The following is a 21,275-nucleotide window of genomic DNA, read 5'->3' on the forward strand; positions in this document are numbered from 1 at the left end:
ATGGACTATCTTTGAAAAAATGCAGCCCTTAGCAGAAAAAGGTTACAGTATAGAGTTCAATCCACACAATAGATTGAATATGTGAAACTACATAAAAAAGGTTTCCCCAATTACAAGACAGGGAAACTTCAGAGCCTGAACTGTTGTTCACACATTACCCTAAACTACTATTGTATTTTGGGGAGGAATTGATTGGGCATGTTAAGGTAATCCAATCTATTATAATAGCTGGTTTGAGATTTTGTTCCTTAAATTAGCAGATGGGGGTAGGAAGGCTTCTCCTTGCTCAAAAAGAAAAAAGCATGCCATCAGATATAAGTGTAGTAATGCTTAAAATACAGGAAATCAAGACAATGTATTATTTAATTACATCATGCAACACCAACCTTTGTCATTCTATTGTAAATCCATGCAATTCTTTCACCCACTTATCAATTAATCCTGAACTGCTTGTTATCTAGGTGCTAAATACATTCCTTTGAAGTGAGTCCAATACAATTGGGTAGAACTTGTTTCAGTGTAACATGCTTAAGAGCTGGTGCAGCAGGCCAAAGCATTTTGCTCTGCAAGGCAAACTCGGTAAATAGCTCTCTTTCTCACCATTTCATAACACCTATTAGTTTGGCAAATGAAACAGCACCTTTCCTTTGGAATGAAAAAAAAAACAAAAAACTAAAATCAACAAACCAGCTGTGCTTTTCATGACGCTGACAAATCAGCAGAGTTGGGACTACTGAATACATTGAAGTCATTCTGGAAAAATCTAGGATTCCTTTGGGTTATGCAAGATATGACATTCTGACTTTCTCACTTGGGAACTGTCCTAACAGATGCACAATGGTGTTTAAATGTTGGTGAACTCTTTTGAATTTTCAATACTTTTTGCATTAATACAACCTAAAACATGATCTTTTCTGCACACGAGTCCTAAAAGTAGATAAAGAGAACCAAAACAAACTAAACAAAAATATCATCACAAATGCCCATCCATTTATAATATACAGTAGTTTGATAGTAGATAAGGAAGGAAATCACAATAGATAAGGAAGGAATAAGGAAGGAATTCTTAACCTGTATTTGGGATGGCACACACCAGTATTTAGAATGCTGCAATTTGGTCATCCTACTTAGCCCAGCCAATTGATTCTCGGACTTGCAACTGAAAATCCTACAATCCAAAAGAGGATTTAATTTGGTTGGACTGGTGGTAGTGGTGGTGGCAGTAGTAACGGGGAAGCCTCTACTCCTTAATGCAGATTGCACTAGAGACAAAGGCAAGGAATTATTCTTTATTTTTTCTCCTTTTCCCTTCTGTGAATTGCAAAAGATTGAGCAGACAACTTCTCCTGGAAGGAGGAGTTGCTTGCTTGCAACTCATACCAAATCTGCAACTCATACACAAAAGATTGACTCTGGATGTTTTATGAACTCCCACCTTATATTCCAAAAAGTCTAAAATAGTTGCCTTAACAATACAAAGATTTGAATACGGAAGATAGAGATAAGCATCTACTACATAAAGCTGACACTATAAATTGCTCCTATGCTTCATTGTTTTCTTGGGGAAAAAAGCAACACAGATCTCTTGGTGACTCAACCATTTTAACATTTCCCTTTATTCTCATAATTTATTTTATTTTATTATGTTTTGTGTTTTTCATGTATGTAAAACTAGTTAACCTCCTGGATAGTATTGCTGAAAAATCAGTGTAGCCAATGGTTCTGAGAAATGCAGAGAAATGCAGAATTGTTTAAAAATAAAAAAAACTTTACAAAAAATAAAATAAAGAAAAGCAGAATTGCAACTATGTAAATGTTTGGGAATCAGAATAATCTAAACTCTTTTGGATGATCTCTTAAGGGCTACAAAATAATACATTTTGAATAAACGTATTTCCATGTATGTGTTGTTGTTGATAATCTGAGACAAAAATATTAATGTAATCTAGTTTATATTAATATTAATGTAATCTAGATTAATGTTATCATACAAGTCACATTTTCAGTGTATCAAGTTCTGGGTTCAGAATATTCACTTGTCTATTACTAGAATTTTAAATTATCTCTGATTTTTGTTTCAATGTAATACCTCACCGTATCATCCATATAATAGGTAGCTTAATTCCAGAACATTAACCCAAGACTAAATTATTTTATTGTGTAATTTCAAGAATTTATTGTATATAAGCATGGAAATTCCTTCAGGTGGAAACATAGTATAGTTACTTTGGACAAAGAAATAATACACAAAATGAATTCAAAACCCTAGTTATTTAATCATCTTCAGGAAAACGAATTACCAGATTTCTGAGCTATACACATCTATTGTTTATCTTCTGCTTCCATTGGAGCATCTGATGATTCTTCAGCTTCTGAAAGCTTCTCATCATCTGAAATATATCCAAAATAAACATTTAAAAAAATACTAATATTGCAATGATTATTTAAGTAGAGACATTGATAAGGAAAAACATTACCCATTTCTCCTGCACTCCCCAACCTTGTTTTTCATTCTCATAGTTTACCACTGCTTAGTTTGTTTAGTTTACTAACAGTTGCTTAAAACGGATTCCCCCAAAAGGGACTTACAACCCGGTTTTGAAGTTCCAGTGTCACGTGATCGCACTTTGAGTGCAAAGGCAACTGGCCCAAATGACCACAACAACTGCTTAACGATTGTGACATTTATTCATTCATCCATTCATTTGTTTTCTCTAGTGTCTCATCTCAGCAAATGACTCTATAGCAGGGTTGTCAAGCTCCAGGCCAGATGTAACACACACTGGCCATGCCCACTAACTGAGTCTTTAAGTTATGAGTAATAAGGGCAGCATTCAGAACTTGACATTTAATAAAGGTGTTCAGAATACCTTTGAGTCAATGAAAATTTGGAGGGTGAAGCAGATATATAAAAGGGAGGGAGGCTGAGGAAAACGATGTTCTTATGTACGACAATGGAATAACTTACTTTCCAGTGTTTGCTGCAGTTCATGGATGGTGCTCAGAAGAACGTGAAATTGCTTCCGTCTCAACTCCAGCTAAAGCACAGAAAAGAAATATACTGGAGAATGTGGCCTTTTACAGAAGGCTCCCTATTCTGAATCAATAAGCTTGTGAGATAAACTTACTTTGTCCTCAACACTTTCTTTGATATGAGACAGATGCTGCAGTTCTTTCCCCAGAGCTTCCAACTGCCTGAGAACATATTAAGTGCATTGTCACTTAATGCATAGCACCTTCAGTCATTTTATTTTAATCTTTTACATTGAATACTTTAACTGTTTCAAAATCCCCTAAGTAGTTCATTTGCAAATAATAATGCAATTCTGATTTAAACCAATTAACCAGACAGAACAGCAGTAAAATACCATAAGCGAAGTATGAAAATGTCTGCACCAGTAAAAAAGCATTGGAGAGAAAGCAACCTGTCTAATTTTCTTCTAGAAACCTTGGGTGGGGGGGTGGGGGGGGGAAAGGAAAGATTCCAAAGGCAGATCACTCAGTTGAGGATGCCTCCTCTCACCTTTAATGGCAAAAGAAGCCACTATTGTAATTCAGGCTTGTGCAAAAGCAATTTATTTGAAATGTTCATTGAGAACTCAAAAAATTAAAGTAGCACTTTCAATTGTGTCTGGAAATGAACTCAATGAAAAAGCCATTTTTCAAGACCAGTAAAACTAATCCAAACTTCATTTTCTCTAATGTTCTCAAAAACAGGAGTATATGCTGTTACTTGGTATACTACCAGCCCCTATACAGGTAGTCCTTGATTTAGAATAGTTGATATGATGACCATTCAAAGTTACAATGGCACTGAAAAAAGTGATTTATGAACTTTTCTCACACTTACGACCCTTGCAGCATCCCAAGGGTCAACTGATCAAAATTCAAACACGTGGCAACTGACTCATATTTATGACAGTTGCAGGGTCCTGGGATTATGTGATCACCTTTTGTGACTGTTTGACAAGAGATCAATGTGGAAGCCAGGTTCATTAAACAACTATGTTACGAATTTCACAACTGCAGTAATTCACTCAACAACTGTGGCAAGAAACATTGTAAAATGGGGCAAAACTCATTTAACAAATGTGTCACTTAGCAACAGAAATTTTGGGCACAATTGTGATCATAAGTTGAGGACTACCTGTAATTAGGTCTTATAGAACCTGTAGGATGAAGTTGGGCTGATAGAGAATTGCCCCAAAATTAGTTGTCTTTGTGGGGACCTAAATTAGGGTATTTCCATTTAAGCCCAATATCTTTGCCACTATATTATAATGTGCAAATGTTAAATTTTTTCATATTAATATTGATGATGCACACATAAATTATTTTGCCACTATTATCTGATAGTGATACTCTGTAATGTATTTGCTACTTGAGTTCATTTCATACTTACTTCAATGTTTCATGTCTATCTGGATGTTGCTGTATTATTTTAGCCAAGTTATCATATTCTGAAAAGAATAAAACATGGATTATAGTCCACATTGTTCCAATACCACAATGTATGACATTTATTAATTCAAATACTTTTAAAGTGTATATTCTATTTTGTGTGCAGAAATTTGAAAGTCCTTTCTTTTTCTTGTTCTATTTTTATTATTATTTTGGGTGAACTATAAACAATATAATAAAACAAAAGGAAAACAATGTAATAGTGATTAGATAATCTCAAAAGGGTTTAATTGGCAAAAACTGGCAAAAAACCTTTCCTTTTTTACTTATGTTACACAGTCCTGCAGCATCAATGCTAGATGCAAGAAGTAAACCGAATCCTTAAAAGAGTAAAATTCCTCAAAACAGGATTTTTTACTCTCTTTTAAGGAATTCTTCTCTTAAAAATTCCTCAGAAGAGGAATTCTTCTTACATGCTTGAATCTTGTCCACATTCACTTTCACCCTGTTCTACCAGTCACTGTTGCTTATAGACTGGGGATATTCAAAAGTTTAGGTGACAGCCAACAGCCCTTGTACGACCCTCACGATAAGACTTCATATAAACATTGAATAATGCGGGAGACAAGCTAAAATCTTGTGGAATCCATAAAATAGTTCTTCAGGTATCAAGTAGATATCTCAAACTATTATTTTCTAAATAGAACATGAAGAAATAGTTGTGAAAATATCAAAAGTGCATTTCCACCCCTTCCCCTTTGCTTCCCCACAAGCATTCCAACAAGATACTGTGTACAAAAACCACTGAGAGATGAAAGCATGTCCACAGGAACATAATCTATCCTCTTTTGGAGACCAAAATGATTTCCTTGCCATCGCTGTGTCTAAACAAAACCAAGATTTCGTCTAAGAGTTCCTGGAGTTGCATTCTCCACCAGTTCAGTGAAGTATGTGATAACGAACCCTATCTAAAAGTTATTAATATAGGATAGATCCACAATTTTTAAGCAAAGTTCTCACCAGCTCTTTTAAGAGTACGTGGAATTCCATCTGCTAAAAAGAAGCATTATTACTTTCAGTAGTCTTTGACAAAACAAACTCTTTAGAGATCTTTGTATCTGAATAAGTTCTCCAAAAGATTCAGAAACTAACTAAATGCATACAATCCAAAATCACAAATTCTGTCTGATGATGCCTAGAATCACTTGAAAGTTAAAGTCCGAAACGAACTTATCTGTCAGTCACAATCTAGGAAGAACCACCTCTGTTGTGGCCTCCACCGTTTGGAACACTTGATCGCCAGAAATGAGAGCTGCTCCCTCCCTCTTGGCCTTCTGGAAAAGACTTAAAATCTGGGTCTACCCACTGGCTTGGGGCCCCAATAGGGGTGCTCTGCATGCAGGGTGATTGATGTAGTAGAGAGAAGATCCCACCTTCTGTGCCACCCATTCTCTTCATTTTAAGTTTCTATCTAATTCTTGTTCATTTTAATTGTTTTTCTATTAGAGCCCTGATGGCATAATAGTTAAAGTGCACTATTGCAAGCAAATTCTGCCCACAGTCTGGACTTCGATCCTGATGGGGGCCCAAGGTTGACTCAACCTTCCATTATTTTGAGGTTGATAAATTGAAAACCCAGATTATTGGGTGCAATATGCAAATAATGCTTCTACATTATAAACTGCCAGAGTGCTGTAAAGTGCTATGGGGCGGTATATTAAGAGGTGTGGTGGCACAAGTGGTTAGAATGCAGTACTGCAGGCTACTTCTGCAGATTGCCAGCTGCCTGCAATTTGGCAGTTCGAATCTCACCAGGCTCAAGGTTGACTTCGCCTTCCATCTTTCCGAGGTGGGTAAAATGAGGATCCAGATTGTTGGGAGCAATATGCTGACTCTGTAAACCGCTTAGAGAGGGCTGTAAAGCACTGTGAAGCAGTATATAAGTCTAAATGCTATTGCTGTATTATCATTTTATTATTTTGTAAGTTGCCAGAGTTGTTTCAACAGGAAGATGGGGGGCATCAATTTAATAAACAAATAAATAAAAGTTGCCAACTGCAAAGTAAACCTTACCTTGGCGGTTTTTTCGTATCCTTTTTGCTTGAAGAATTTGCTTCTTGCACTCAGCAATTTTTTCATGAGCTGCAGCTATGTTGTTTTCTTCCGAAGAAATAAAATTAACAACATAATAAATTTATAAATCTCACAATATTACTGAACTATAAAAATTACACCAATCAGTATGTAGCAACATTATCCAAATTGATTTTCATCTCCAGAATTTTAAATAGACCAAGAAATTAAAATATATTGCATTTTCTGATATTGTAATTACTGACAAAGTATTCAGAATGTTTGTGTGCTGAAGCTAGTTATTTCTATAAAAATGGGAGACAATTAGAAGAATCTAGTTCTAAGGTTGATTAGACATAATATAAATGTTTACCGGTCTGTAATCACAATCTTGGATAGCTTACTATGAAAACAAATTAAACTACTTACAATGAACCAATAAAACGTATTATAAACTGTAGAACGGTAACAAAGGCAAAATTAATTAAAATGGAACAACTCAAAAGACCTGTGCTAAAAAAATACTGCTTCCACAAAAGTGAGATCAATGCAGTGAGATCAAAAGTGAGATCAATGACTTGATCTAACATCAAGTCAACATTTTAAACTAAGAGATGGGCTGGGAACCAGTGAAGGTCTTAAGAGTTCTGACATGGTGATTTATCACTCAGTCAAATTATCTGAAGTTTCCAGAATATTTTCAAAACCAGTTCCCACAAAACATGGTAGTAAACCAAATGGAAAGTTACTTGATTATAGCTAATGATGACCAGGCAGTATAACAGCGAATGTGCTAGCCTAAGCTAATAAAAACTGATCTATTTGGTATTTTATCATCTCTCAATTAAAATCCACTACATAGGAACTGAATTTAAAAAGTGTACAAACTTTCTGAACATTATTTCCCTGTGAACCTTCTAGGATGCTATCCTAAACAAAGGCAAAAAAGTTGCCTTTAGCATTTATTTTTCAGTTTACATTACAAGATAGAAATAAATCCATCTTACCCTCAAGAACAATTTTAAGAAAGAATTACACCTATGGGAGTTAAAACATTCTATGGTATCAATAAGTCTTGTCACGAGAACTGCACAGAATATGAGAGGTTGGACTGTTCCAATATCGAACTAAAAGCATCTCAACCTGAACCAGCCTTCAGAAGAGGATGACTAGGGTTAGAACAGTGGTTCCCTGGGGGGCAGTGGGATGCCTTAGAGGGGCGCTAAGAGGCAAGGGGGACAGCAGGGGGGTGCTAAGAGGTGGCAGGGGGATGTTCGAGGCGCTGGCCCCGCAGGCTCACTGACTGCCGGCCACGCAGCCCACTGATTATTTCATCGCTCTGTAGCTGGCGCCTCGAATGTGGAACTAGCATGGTGAGCCTTGCCAAGCCGGTGTGGGGGGAGAGGTAGGAGGTGGCGGAAAGGGAGAGCCTTAGCTTGCAGGCTGCCATCACCAATGGAAGCGGCAGAGGCATGCCAGAAGGCCCGAAAGCAAAACCCTCCCAAGGCACGCAGTGGAAGGGGTGGGTGGTCCAGCGTTAGGGCCCTCTTCCCCAGAAGAGAACAAGGGAACACGCAGCGCCCACCTGGCCTCCTCCTCTCCAGACAGCCGGGCTTGCGCACAGGATGAGGGTGGGTGCAGCTGTGGCTCTCCAAGGCACATGGCCCAGTTCAGTTCGGCTCTACATGGCCGGCCCAGACCTAGAACCTAGCCTCCCTCTGCAGCCCAGTTCTTCCAACTAAGCCCTGCGCTTGCTTGCTTGCTTTCCAAGCGAACGCTCCCTCCGCCTCCCCTCTACCAGTCTGGGCTGCTTCCACACACCTTCTTCCGCCCGGGCGGAGCGTAAAGATGGGCGGAGTGCTTTCCTGAAGTTGGGAGTCTTTGAGCATGTGCATGTTCCCTTGCTTGGCCTAATGGAAGTGGACCTTGGGTTGCAGCAAAGAGGGTGAAGTCGGCCGCATTTCTGCCCCAGGGAGGTTGGCATTGCAAAATTGGATGCCAAAGATAGAACTGGGGCAGGGGGCTGGAGAAGGGGCAGCTGCATTAAGGAGCAGGAAGATCTTAGCCATGGTTTATTGACTAAGCTGGAATCAAACAGCATGCTAAACTCTAACCAGAATGGCTGGGTTGATATATTCAGTCCATGTTTCTCAACCTTTGCAACTTGTGTGGGCTTCAATTCCCACTCTGGCTTTGCTCTACTTTCCCAAAGTACCACCGCTGTCGCATTCTTTCTGTCTGTCTGTCCCTGTCTGTCTATACATACATACATACATACAAAAGGTCTGCCTGTCTGTCTTCCTGCCTACCTACCGACCTGCCTGCCTGCCTTCTTTCTGTCTACCTGCCTACCTACCTACCTATCTACCAATATAGATCTATCTATCTATCTATCTATCTATCTATCTATCTATCTATCTATCTATCTATCTATCTCTCTCTCTCTCCCTCCCTCCCTCTCTCCCTCCCTCTAAAAGGTCTGCCTGCCTGCCTGCCTGCCTTCCTACTGGCCTGCCTTTATGTCTACCTACCTGTCTACCTACCCACCCACCTACCTGTCTCTCTCTCTATCCATCCATCCATCCATGTTGGAAGCGCCAGCCCCACAGGCACATCGGGAAAGTAGACAAAAGCCAGTCTGGGAGGAAGTGGGGGTGGGAGAGAGAGAGGGGGGAGGGGGGGAGAGAGAGAGAGAGAGAGAGAGAAAGACCCGATGCATCAGATTGAAACGAGGCCTAGTTTAGACTAAGGCCTTTTCCACATTGAAACATCTTTGCCAGCACATTGAAACCTCTTTGGCTTCTATTAAAGGTTTTGTGGATGAAACATGGTCAAGACTATCAGGAAGGTCTCACATTTTGTTGAGGCTTTAAACAGGGTCCATTGGACCAGATCTCCACCCTAAAAATTACTTTTCCCCAATGTATGACAGTGCCAATTCTGAAGAAGGCAAACCCAAAATGTACTGGTAAATTACAAGGAGAACACACGCACACACATTCCCTTCTAACCCTGCTGGAGCAGGTGATTGGACTAGAGTAGATATCTCATTATCTTTCTCCTCCCTCCCTCCTTTATTTCTTTTTCTTTCTGTCCCTTCCTCCTTTGTCCCTTTTTCTTCCTTTCCCCTTTCTCTTTCTTTTCTTCCTTCTCTCTTTCTCTCTCTCCCTTTTCTCTCTCTCTCTTTCTCTCTCTCAGGCTCACCCCATTGACTTGACTTGCTTGGGCAGGTCCCTCCAGTGCAGCGGGCTCAATGGGGTGGACTTGTGGGGCTGGCACCTAGAACGTGGCAGTGCCGGCATGTTTGAAAAGTAGAGCAAAGCCAGAGGTCAGTAATTTTTGCTACAAAGAATCACAAAAGCTTCTGGGTTGTGCACAAGACGGGACACACATGTCAATGCAATTCAGCAACATAAAATAGAGAGATACAAATAAAACAAATCAACAAGAATCGTCAAAACATCTGTGATTCGATTTTATTTATTACTAGAATCTAATCAGAGATGCTTTGCCGATTCTAGTCCAATGACCTGCTCCAGCAGGGTTAGAGGGTGTGTGTGTGTGTGTATGTGTGTGCATAGCTGTCGAAACTCCAAAAGCAGGTCAAGTATCTCTGGGGACGCCAGTCATAAATTAGAATACTTGCTAAACAACTGGCCATTAAGTGAGGACCACTTGTTTGCCACTCACCTGGCCACACCCACCCAGTCACATGACCACCAAACTACACCTACCCAGTCACATGACCAACAAGCCATGCCCACCCAGTCACATGACCAGCAAGCTACACCCTCAAATTAGGCCACGCCTACAGAAATTTGAATCCCATCCCTGGGTATGAGGCACCGAGGATGAGTTTGTAGCACCAAGCGGGCAGTAGACTGAAAAAGTTTGGGAACCACTGGGTTAGAATATTTCAACCTCAAAATCCTTTATGCACCTTATTTGGAATAATTCTTTTTTTTTAAAGAAGTAAAGTTGACTTTTGCCACTAATAATCAGAAAAAAATATGTTTACCTATATCTTTGTAGATTTTTTCATAGTTCTCCATTTCTCTGAGATTCATGTCGTACACTAGTAATGTTTTTCCCATTGAAAATTCACATTGTGAAAGAGTGCTGAGCATGCGCTGATACTGAGTATAGCTAAACATCAGAGAAAGAACATATGGCATTAGTAGCTAACAAACAATTCTCAAATTGGTACAAGTTAAAATAAAGTAGAATTTTGTTTTCTCTAATGGTTCTCACCAAATTATGCCAGCAAATCTGAAGAATGACCCTGTGGCCAACAGACTGAAAGGAATCAGTTTGTGTACCAGTATAAAAAAGGAGACTTAATAGTGTGCGCAATCTTTGATCGTAGGTCGATTGATGTAATGTGTGCATACAATACATATATCTAAATGTAAACCTGTTTTAATTGGGACTTTCTGAAAGTTATTAAAAGTGTTAACTGGAAGCTGGAAAGTTGATATTTATAATAGTCAAACTATTAAGTCTTTTAGTCTGATATAAATGGAGTCAATATAACCAGTTTTAGAAGGACAATTTATCTGCTCATAGAACTTCAACCTCAAGAAAACTAGAATAAGCTGCAGACAAGCAAAATGCAAATTTATTTTAATTTGATAAAATATATAGATTTGTGCACTCAAGTCATTTCTGACATTTGGCAGCAGACATGGAATTTTGTTAAAGTAACCAGCACAACACTGAGGGTAAGGACAATCCTTATTGCAATGATCACAGGAAAGAGGGACTCCTAACAATGGAAAAGCAACTATTTTTATAGAAATTGAGGCATGCAAAGTGGGAAATCCTCGGGATCTGACTAGCTGGCCAATTCAGGGAAGTTAGACAGATCCTTGTTGGTGTACTTGAGTTTTATTGTTAGGCAAAATGGGTGTTTCAGGAGAGTCCCAGTGGGGCAATCCATTGAGAAAGAGGTGGAATGTTGAGGTCACTGGCTGATAAGAAGATGGAAGGTTGAGGTTTCTCTAGGTTGAAATTCCCTTGTAAGGGCTGAGGCTTCTATTCTTTGGTTAGATGGGACTGCAGAAAGCTTTGTCTGGGGCAGGGAGGGTCAATTTGGATCTGATGGGATTAGGCAAAGAGGAATTGGGTTTGACCCTGGCAATACCTTAAGGACAGGGAGGGAAGGGGTAAGGTCTCAATTTTATTTCTTGGGTTTATTTCTTCCACTACTGCAACTGCTTGGATAAGTCCCTGCAGTTTGTTTGCAAGATTTCTGGAAGTGTTTGTCCTTGCCTACTTCAAGGGTTGAGAGTGTGATTGGCCTATAATTACTTGCGAGCTTCATGCCTAAGGATGGACTAGAAGTCATACCATCCAAAAGGCAACTGGACTTCCTTGTTTTTTTCCTTTTCTGGACAAGCGGACCCATTTCTAAACAAGCCACTAGCACTCATAATCACTAGCCTACAATTATCTCAATCCTGGAAGAATGATTAGAAATACAATTAGAAAAGAGTGCCTTGTTTTCCAGCATGCCAACTTTCCATTCATTTTAAGAAAAATAAAAACTGAACTAAACACAATTTAGAAAAAATGTTAGAAGAGTATCAATCTCTTCAGCAGGAGTTGGCAGTGACTGCTTCTTACCCATAGGTGTCATTTGGTTCTCCAAGGCAACAGACAACGTGAAAACTATCACTTGAAATCTCACCATGTTGTGAGATTTTGATGTTCTTTTTTAAAAAAATTAAAATCTGTGGAGGAAACAGCTCTTGGAGATTTGGTGGACATTATTTTAGCGCTCCCTGCGCTATTATCAAAACATTACAAAAGCACAACATGTATCCAATGGCACAACCATTAGAACAGTAATGTGGTATCCCAATTCATATTACAGTCACTATCAGAGGTACTTAAAAGACGGCTAGAACCATATTCCATAATATAGTTAGATATCCATAATGTAGCAAACAGTATCCAATGTGAGGAAACTGGTATCCTGTGCTGAAAGAACAGTCTTAACTAAAAGTACTTAAAATTTGAATAACAAATAAATTGCAATGATTTACTTATTAAAGTCAAATTGATTTTGTCCAATGGCTTTCATTTATTTTTTTCTTTTATAGGATGATTTGTTGTTGTTGTTTTTAGAAATACAAATCAATGCATTTTTCCCCCAGGATATATTAACTAGCCTAGATCATATTATTTAGCACTTGCTATAAAACCCATTCATTTTAATTACCAAAGCAATCACCATATTGCCAAAGATGGACTTCAAAAGTTATAGAGCATTGTATCATAACTTGTTCCCCCTTGCATATACGTTAAACCATTTCAGATATTAGCTATAAATTCCATTTTCTATTTAAATAAACATGGGCTATAGATAGCACTGCTATTGAATGAACTATTTCCACATTTGATTTACAAATAAAACACAGCAAAATACCCTTCTTCTTGAGATCCAGAATGGCACCACTTGATGAAACTCTTCACCAGCAAATTAATTCGTCTGTCATCCCCTGCACCGTCTCCATCAATCAAAAGTCGCTTGCGAATAACTTCATCTAAAATAGCAATAATATTTCTAAAATGAGACAAATTATCATTTGTCATGGAAGCCTGTCATTAAAAATGATTTTTTTTCCTAAAAAAAGGAGTCCTAGAGGATTGTTAGCTAACAAAAAGTTCTTGACTCATTTTATAATAACGATGTGTAAAACATAGACCTCCATGGTGATCTTGTTAACTGAACTGGAATTTCTCTGTAACAATTTAATTAGTTGTTAATTATATGAATAATCAGTTATGAGAACTTACACCACCATTCTATTTTAATTTTTTTTTAAATAATCTTGACTCCTAATGATTACATGGAGAAGTCCATGCAATTTTCTAGACATTTTTGGAAGTGGTTTGCTACTGCCTTCTCAGGGCTGGGAGAAAGTGACTGGCCAAAGTCTCTACTCCTAGTCCAGTGACAAGCTGGCTCACAATCCTATTCAAAGAAAGTTAATGGAGTTTGCATACAGAAAATTTGACACAAAATTTTAGCCTTCAATATAGAAAAAGAAGAATACAGTATATTATTTAAAAATTAACTACAATTATATAAAAAGTTCATCAAAATTATAAATGTATTAAAATAAGTTCAAGCACAGTATTGGGAGGAAAAAGAGATCACTTAATCTTTAAATCAATGGGGTATATCTATTGAAGAACAAAATCTGAAAACAGAATAAGCTATATATACTGGAGCTGTAAGATAGGAATAAAACAAAAAGTTAATAATGCGTCAATCAGAAGCAAGAGCAAAAAAAGAGGATGTGCAGAAAATCATGATGTTAAAGCAAACACAACTGGGTCTGGCAATGCATAGGGTATGGCAAGATCTTGCTATCAACTAATATTCTTGTGCACAAAAAATACATTAATGATCATGAAAACGGGAGGAAGAGTAGGAATAAGGAAGAATCATATATTATTATTTAGTATGTAAAGACCAACTGCTAATATGTAGTCTGTATAATTGGTTAAAAGCAGCAAAAAATTAAGTCTCTGAGCATATGCAGAACTCTAAAAGTGATAGACAGGAAAAAAAAATCAGATTTTTTTTTTAGATATAGAGGTCATCTGACAAGAGAAATAATTCTGAACTGAAACCATAGCAGATAGAGGCCACGTAACATATATGTCATGAAGGCTTTATAGATAATAACTGGCAATTTGAATTAATTCTGCAAGCTATGGATTGGATCAGGTCAGCAAGCACAACATTCCTTTGCCCTATTCCAGTGTTCTCTATAAATAAATATCATGTCCATTCATAAGAAACTGTAAAAAATAAAAGCTCAAGCCATGACAGTGTATGCTCCAGTTTCTTGGATGCCAAGAACTAAAATAGGGGTCCCTAAACTCTTCAGCTCATTAACTCTTTCCTGAAGTTTCATTTATTATATGAAAATATTTTAATATACACCACTTTGATTAACAGTACTATGAATAACAACAAGAAGGCCCTTAGGAAGGCCTTGATAGGCAGACAAAAATGCCAAATCCAGTCTAAACATCTGCATGACAACAAACCATAACAATTGACTCTTTGGATAGTCCCATTGAACCTTTGGGGAAGACACTGACCACTTTATGGAGCTTTATAGAATCACCTCCACAATAACCCAACTTGTTGAATATGAAACATCATACACACTTTTTTTTTCTCCCTCCTTTTCCCCTTTTCATTTTTCTAATCCCTATTTTTTTAGGTTGCAAATTACTTACCTGGAATCAAGGAACACTGTAACATTGCCTCCTTTAACTCCAAAGCTGCCCCATGCCCTCATGGCAGAACATAAGTCATTATTAAAAAAGAAATAATATAAAAACGTGTAAGAACAGAGAGATGTGAACTGAAAGGTTGGGGGTGTGTGAATCCGGATTACCACTAAACGGTAGCACCGGGTTAGCTTTTCCCCCTATCAATCAGATACTTGTTATTTTTTGATGTTCGTCATTCGATCCCTGTTCCGTTTTGTGAACATTTGTTACAGCACAGGCCCCCGAGTTCCCTGTGGGCTTATTAGCTGCTTTTGTGTCTTTTTAGTTTTGCGCGCCGCCCAGAGTCCACTGGAGCTGGTCAACGGCCAATGCATTTTCATAATAACAATACCGTCCACAGGTCGTCCCTATTCCTGCAGCCTAGCCGTACGAAGAGAAGCGTAAGCGTTAAATAAATTCATATTTCAACCCACCCTTCCAGTTCACCTAAAGGCGCTTTCCTTCGGTTTCTTTTGATGAACCGGACCCGATTTTCCGGGCAAGTTCCGTCACCGAGCCCCAAGCTAAGCCCCACGGGCTCTATTTGCAAAAACACGCGAGGCAAAACCCAAAAGATCTCGTGGCCGCCGCTTCTGCGGCTCGGGAGTATCGTGGGAAGCTCGCCACGGAGAGTTGCGAGGCGCCGTCAAGGCAGAAATGAGCCCGGGAGGAATCGGGAGGCTCAGCCGGCGGGGAATGGAGTCCTAAATCTCGGGGTTGGGGTGGGGGGGCGTAGAAAAAGCGAATCCACCCCCCGGCCCATCACTATCAGCGCGGCTGAGGATTAAGGCAGCGGCCGAGCCGGCTTGGAAAGGCCTTACCGGCCAAGAAGGGAGGGTGGCGGGGAAGCTCAAGCTGGGCCCGTCCGGGAAAAGCGGGCGGAAGCAGGCGGCAAGGGAGGTCGCGGCCGGCTCCGGGGGTCGCTCCGTCTCTCACCGTCGGTTACAGCTCCCATGGCAGCGGCGGCGCCGGCGACTGCTGAAGCTGGTGGTGGTGGTGTTGCTGCTGGTGGTAGTGGTGCAGGAGCCGGTCTGGGCGGCGGCGGCAGCGGCGAGTGAGGTGGGACCGACTGAGACGGCCGCTTCCCACAATGCAGCAGCGGCAGCCGGGTGAGCGGCAGCCATGGAGGGGGAGGAGGTGGTGGCGTCGTCGTCGTCGTCGGTGGCGGCGGCGGCGACGGTTGGGGCCTGAAGCTCGCCGGCCCGAGACAAGAGGGGGCGGGAGGCGGGAAAGGCGGCCGAGGTTGGCGAGCCCGGGCGGTAGCCGGGCTACTGAAGTCCGCCGCCCAGGGAATCCCCGGTCCTGTGAGCCAGGCCTCCCCTCTCCAGCAGGGCGCCTTCCTCACCAGGTGAGGACAAAACCGAGGAGGGTGGCAGGTGAGGGGACAGGGCTCCTCCCCCTTGCCCAGGTGTGCTGTGGGGGGGGGGAGGAGGAGGAGGCCTGCCTTGGCCACTGGTAACCTTTGGTGACCTTTGCTCAGCCTCCCCTGGGGCTGCCACCATACTTTGTGCCCGTGCCCTGCTGACCACCTGTGCCACATGTGCTCCTCTTGGCTTTTGCCAGAATCCAAATGCTGCTAGGGGACTTCCTTAGGTTTCATTGTTCTGCCCTTATTTTCCTCCCCCAGTCAGTCCTTTCCTCTCTTCTTCGGCTTGCTGGTACCGTTGTGGGTCACTTTCCTTTCCATTGGGTAACATTGCCCAATAGTGTCACAGTGGCAGCTGCTAACTGCCATGGCTGCAAACCATCCGGCACATTGTGCGGCCATCCCTGTCGGGATGCCCGTTTATAATTGGCACTGTTGCTGTGTGCGGTGAAGCTTCTGCCATCAACATCCTCATTGCTATGTCATTCTCGTTGACTGTCGCTTCCATCTTTCCATTTTAGTATCCGTCGCCGATGTGGACGCTGCTGACACCAATTGCAGCTTTGCCATGACTGATAGGTCTCCCAGTGAAATGGGCCATTTTCGCTACTGCACCGCTATCCTAAATACAACTTTTCTTGTATATCCTCTCTTGATTTCTTTGAAAGCCTTATAATGTAACTTTTCTCGGAATCACATCGTTTCATGTGGTTTTCCCCACATGTATGTTTTCAGCTTTGCTGTTAATGTGTTGTGTCTCTATTTTTTTATTGGTGGTGTACTGGCATTAATATCAGAAAACATACACTAAAAATACTTCAATTGTGTCACTGTCATTTCTTTCCCTTTATTTCTGCTATTCTTCATCCATGCCCTATTCCTTTTCATCACCTTTATGGGTTAGGTAGGAGGCTGGACTAGATGACCTCTGTGGTCTCTTCCAAACCTGTGAGTCTATGATTTTTACTACACTAATCCGCTTGCTGAAATTTTCTCCTCATAGTGTCTGCAATGTTCTGTTTAACTTATTGCCTCTATTATTTTCCATTATGTTTTGTTTTCTTTGATAACTTCTATTGTGAATTTTCTTACATTTCCATATACCGTGGATTTACTTCCTTTTCCTTTTCTGAAATTAGTAATGTACATCCCACTTCTATTATTTTTCCTTTGAAACCTCTAGTCTACCATTTCTACTATTGTTGATATGATTGTTTTTGTTGTACCATTGTAAACATATGAATGTAAATCACTTGACAGGATCCATTTAGTAACTCTTACAAGTGGATTAAATGTTACAATGCCTTAGTGATTTTCATAGCTTTGATAGTGTTTTACTTATTATTGCTGTCCTTTGCAGTTTGTTACATATGTTTCACTGGCAATAGTTGCTTTTGTTGAAGAACTATAATTGGTAAAATAAAATAGTAAGATCATAGCAGGTAGCTAAGCGAGAAAAAGCTAAGCAGAGTCAGACATTGTTTGCAACTGGATGGGAGACCACTACGTAATCTCAGAGCTCTAGACTACAATGCAAAGTTTTTTTAAAAAATCCTGAAGGAAGTGGTGGCAATTTATTGTTATAAAGAATGCACTTGTCGATGAATTCACAGAATTCACTTACCTCCAAGGAGTCGACTTTAAATAAGAGGGAGTATTTGATTTTTTAAAAATGATGTTTCCTTTATAATATTCATAATAAGGAAAGTTGAGTCATATTAAACGAGGAATATTGTGACTCATCCCATTTTTTCCTTTGCTCTATTGAAAAGTTGAAATATGAATGGATTCCACAATTCATATATAAGGAGATCCTTGTATATCAGATTAAAAATTCTAGATATTTTTTATTTAATTTCAGTAGTTAATCCAGAATGGGAGTTGTCATTGTAGATTCTGCTGTGGGTGAGGAAGAATGTGGAGATTTTAGAAGCATAACTATTTTTCTATTTATGTTGTTTCTGTTTTCCTGACAATTTAAGTATCAGCTGCTGATAGTAGAGTGAAGAATAGTGTTCATACTGGGAAAAATCAGGCAAAGAGGCAGAAGCAATTGTTTATTCTTGTTCTTATGGAATTACTTCTAAACCCAGTCAAAGCTCTAGACCTGTGGAACTGCATGCTTTCAGTAATCATGAGTGGGAATCTATTTTCATTCAAGCAAATATATTTCCAAGTTTGAAACACTAGAACACGGGTCACCAATCTTTTGGACCTCAGGGATCACCAAACTCATAATTTTAAATCCCAGGGACCACTAACTGGTTCTGTGGGTGTGGCCTAATTTGTGGGTGTGGCTTGGTGGTCATGTAACTGGCTGGGCATGGCATGTATGTAAATATTATAAATATTGATATAAATATTGATTTTTTTAATAAAAAGAGCAACTTTTACCCAAAATCAGGCAAAGCAGGTAGGCAGATTGAGTTGCTCACAGAATCACAGCTTCATTCAGAAATCTCTATCTGCCATTGGCTAGCTCAGTCTGTCACATAAAATTTGCTTGCAAGCAAACTCATAAAATTAACTCACAACACACCATGTATGCAAATATTGATTTTTTTTATAAAAAAAGAACAACCTTTACCCAAAATCAGGCAAAGCAGACAGGCAGATTTAGTTGCTCACAGAATCATTCAGTGATCTATCTGCCATCGGCTAGCTCAGTCTCTCAAATTTGCTTGCCAGTCTGCACTGGATAATAGAACCTTCAGTCCTAAGGGAGGTTCGGCTGTGCTTAAAAGCAGAGCTGAAGATCTAAAAACTAGCTAGAAAGCAAGAAATCCAACCTTTTCCTGCTTCCTAGTTAATCTAAATCTCCCGGCACAGCAGAACAGATGATGGTCGGAAAAAGGAAAAATAGCAATTTAGCAGACAAGTTTGCCGGGTAAGGAGTGAGTAGGCGGGGAGGTTTCCTGCGGGCTATGTGGGCGGCGCAGCCTTGTGTTTCTGCGCAGCTTGGATTAATTGTTTTTGGAGGAGGTGCTCTGAGGGTGAGATTTCTCTGCGGCCCACCAAAATTTTCAACACGACCACTACACTAGACATTTCGTTTTCATGATTTCTTGTTTTTAAGCATCAGTAGTAAAATAATATATGAATAGCTTTTTATGTTTTCAACATTTTTTTGCCACAGATTGGTATTTCTTTTCAATGTGTTTATTTTGAAACTTTAAAGAATGATTATAATGCGCTGTGTATTTATAAGAAACAACAAAGATGCAGTAATTTGCAATTTGCTCTACTTTAAATGTGAATTTGTATCAACATAAGATTTGGATCCTGAGAATAACTTTTAATAGAAACTCAGGAAATGCAATACAAGACAAAGCCAGTTCTGTCTGTCTAATATCTTGTTTACAGTTTAAACTTTTAGAATGCTATTAGGTTGTAAGCTGGGGGGGTCTTCAGTTCAGAAATGGGAAAGAGTTTTTTATAGTCTATTTTTACCAGTAGCAGCGAAAGGATTTTTTATGTTGCTATCTTTAAATCATTCTGTTGAAATGAGGAAAAATTGTATTAGCCTGGTATACTGTACATTTCTATCAACAAGTGCTATAATTTCTATTCAGTTTTGCTATTGAAAATAAATTCTGTCAGAGTATTCTTAATTCTTAAGTTTATGCATTTTCTGAGCTCCATGTGGTATATCAGAAGGTTTTTGTTAAAAAAAAAGTAGTGCCTCTAACCAGAACTCTGTCCAGTTCTCTTCTGGATTCCCAAATGCAGTCATTACAGGTAATCCTCAACTTACGATCACAATGGAGCCCAAAATGTATGTTGTTAAGTGAGTTTTGCCCCATTTTATGACTTTTCTTGCCAAATTTGTTAAGTGAATCATTGCCATTATTAAATTAGTAACATAGTTGTTAAGTGAATCTGGTTTCCCCATTGCCTTTGCTTGTCAGAAGGTTGCAAAAGGGGATCACATGACCCCGAGACATTGCAACCGTCATATATGTGAGTCAGTTGTCAACAATCTGAATGTAAATCCCGAGACCACCTTTGGGATGCTGCAGTGGTCATAAGTGTGAAAAATGGTCATGTCACTTTTTTTTCAGTGCCATTGTAACTTTGAATGGTCACTAAGTGAATTGTTGTAAATGGAGGACTATGGGTATTATTCTGTGATACTGAATAATTCTGGCAATGAGAGTTCAATAGAACTTAGGGCTGCATTTCAGAGTTTCCCCTCTTAATAGATTGTTCAGAGAAAAGTGCCTGGATGCTTGTCTTATATTCTTAACACCCTCGCTCCCCCTCCACCAAGTGTAGTTGCTATCGTATCTACATACTACTGCTTGGCTCCTGCTGAGTAGTGGCTATATGAAAATTGAATATACTTGTTTTCTATGTTGGTTTTATGGGACTGAACAGTTATTTGGATTCAAAGAAACGTTTATTTCGAACAATGCAGGGAGGTGAATATTTCACCTACCTTCAACTCCTTAAAAGCAGCTGCCTGGAATCTCATACAACTCCGCAAAACTGCAGTGTGATCCTAGAAACAGATGCATTGGGTTTAAGAAGTTGCAGACAGGTGTTATTTGCTTGCCCCACAACTCCAAAGCACCACTTTGCCTTTGAATCTGAAGCTCTGCTACACAGTTAATGTGTATAATTGTCAGCAAGACACAAAATCCATTCTCCACCAAAGCCAATAGGAAAAGTGATATTGGGTCATGTAGTAATCCTTATACAATTTACTATAAAGAGTGTAGTTGGCTTTATTTAAGACTGCTTTGCATGATTATTTGTGGGACAAATTCCATTGATTCTTTCTAATACTCTGTTTTTAACATATAAGAATAATTTGAAATAGGCAACACAGAACTGAATTACCATTTAATTATAACAAAGTTGGCAAAATGTGGCCTTTTACCTTTCCTTACATTGTAATTGTCTCTATTATTAACCATTTATTGGGGCATAGTGATATTAATTAGTTGTAGCAAAACAAAGAAGACTCTTCTGGCACTTTAAACATCTATTACCCTGGCGTTAGCTTATATGGGCTATAACCCACTACCACAGGTTATAGAGTAGTTGAAGATACATTTAAGGTTCCTATACTTAACTGCAAACAGTATTTTTTATATTTCTTTTTCCTCTGACATTATTGCATACGTTTTTTATA

General features: G+C 39.4%; 2 protein-coding genes across 6 annotated transcripts in view; one reads left to right on the top strand and one right to left on the bottom strand.

Moving 5' to 3' along the window:
- Positions 1–2,256: 2,256 nt before the first annotated feature.
- THOC7 (THO complex subunit 7) lies at positions 2,257–15,851 on the bottom strand. The gene is made up of 8 exons (XM_026721904.2): positions 15,709–15,851; positions 12,905–13,022; positions 10,493–10,620; positions 6,475–6,561; positions 4,403–4,460; positions 3,129–3,195; positions 2,969–3,038; positions 2,257–2,390 (listed from the first exon to the last, which is right to left on the bottom strand). The coding sequence occupies exons 1-8, from the start codon at positions 15,725–15,727 to the stop codon at positions 2,323–2,325; spliced, it is 615 nt and encodes a 204-aa protein (XP_026577689.1). The 5' UTR covers positions 15,728–15,851; the 3' UTR covers positions 2,257–2,322.
- Positions 15,765–21,275, top strand: part of ATXN7 (ataxin 7) — a 129,735-nt gene continuing 124,224 nt past the window's right edge. For 2 of the 5 annotated variants that reach the window (XM_087923601.1, XM_087923603.1), the window contains exon 1: positions 15,765–15,881. The gene's annotated coding sequence lies outside the window, so the exon portion shown is untranslated. The other 3 variants (XM_026721881.2, XM_087923604.1, XM_087923600.1) reach the window with 2 other exon arrangements.

This window comes from Pseudonaja textilis, chromosome 2, assembly GCF_049901715.1.
Source record: "Pseudonaja textilis isolate UNSWEBS1 chromosome 2, rPseTex1.2, whole genome shotgun sequence".
Classification (NCBI taxonomy): domain Eukaryota; kingdom Metazoa; phylum Chordata; class Lepidosauria; order Squamata; family Elapidae; genus Pseudonaja; species Pseudonaja textilis.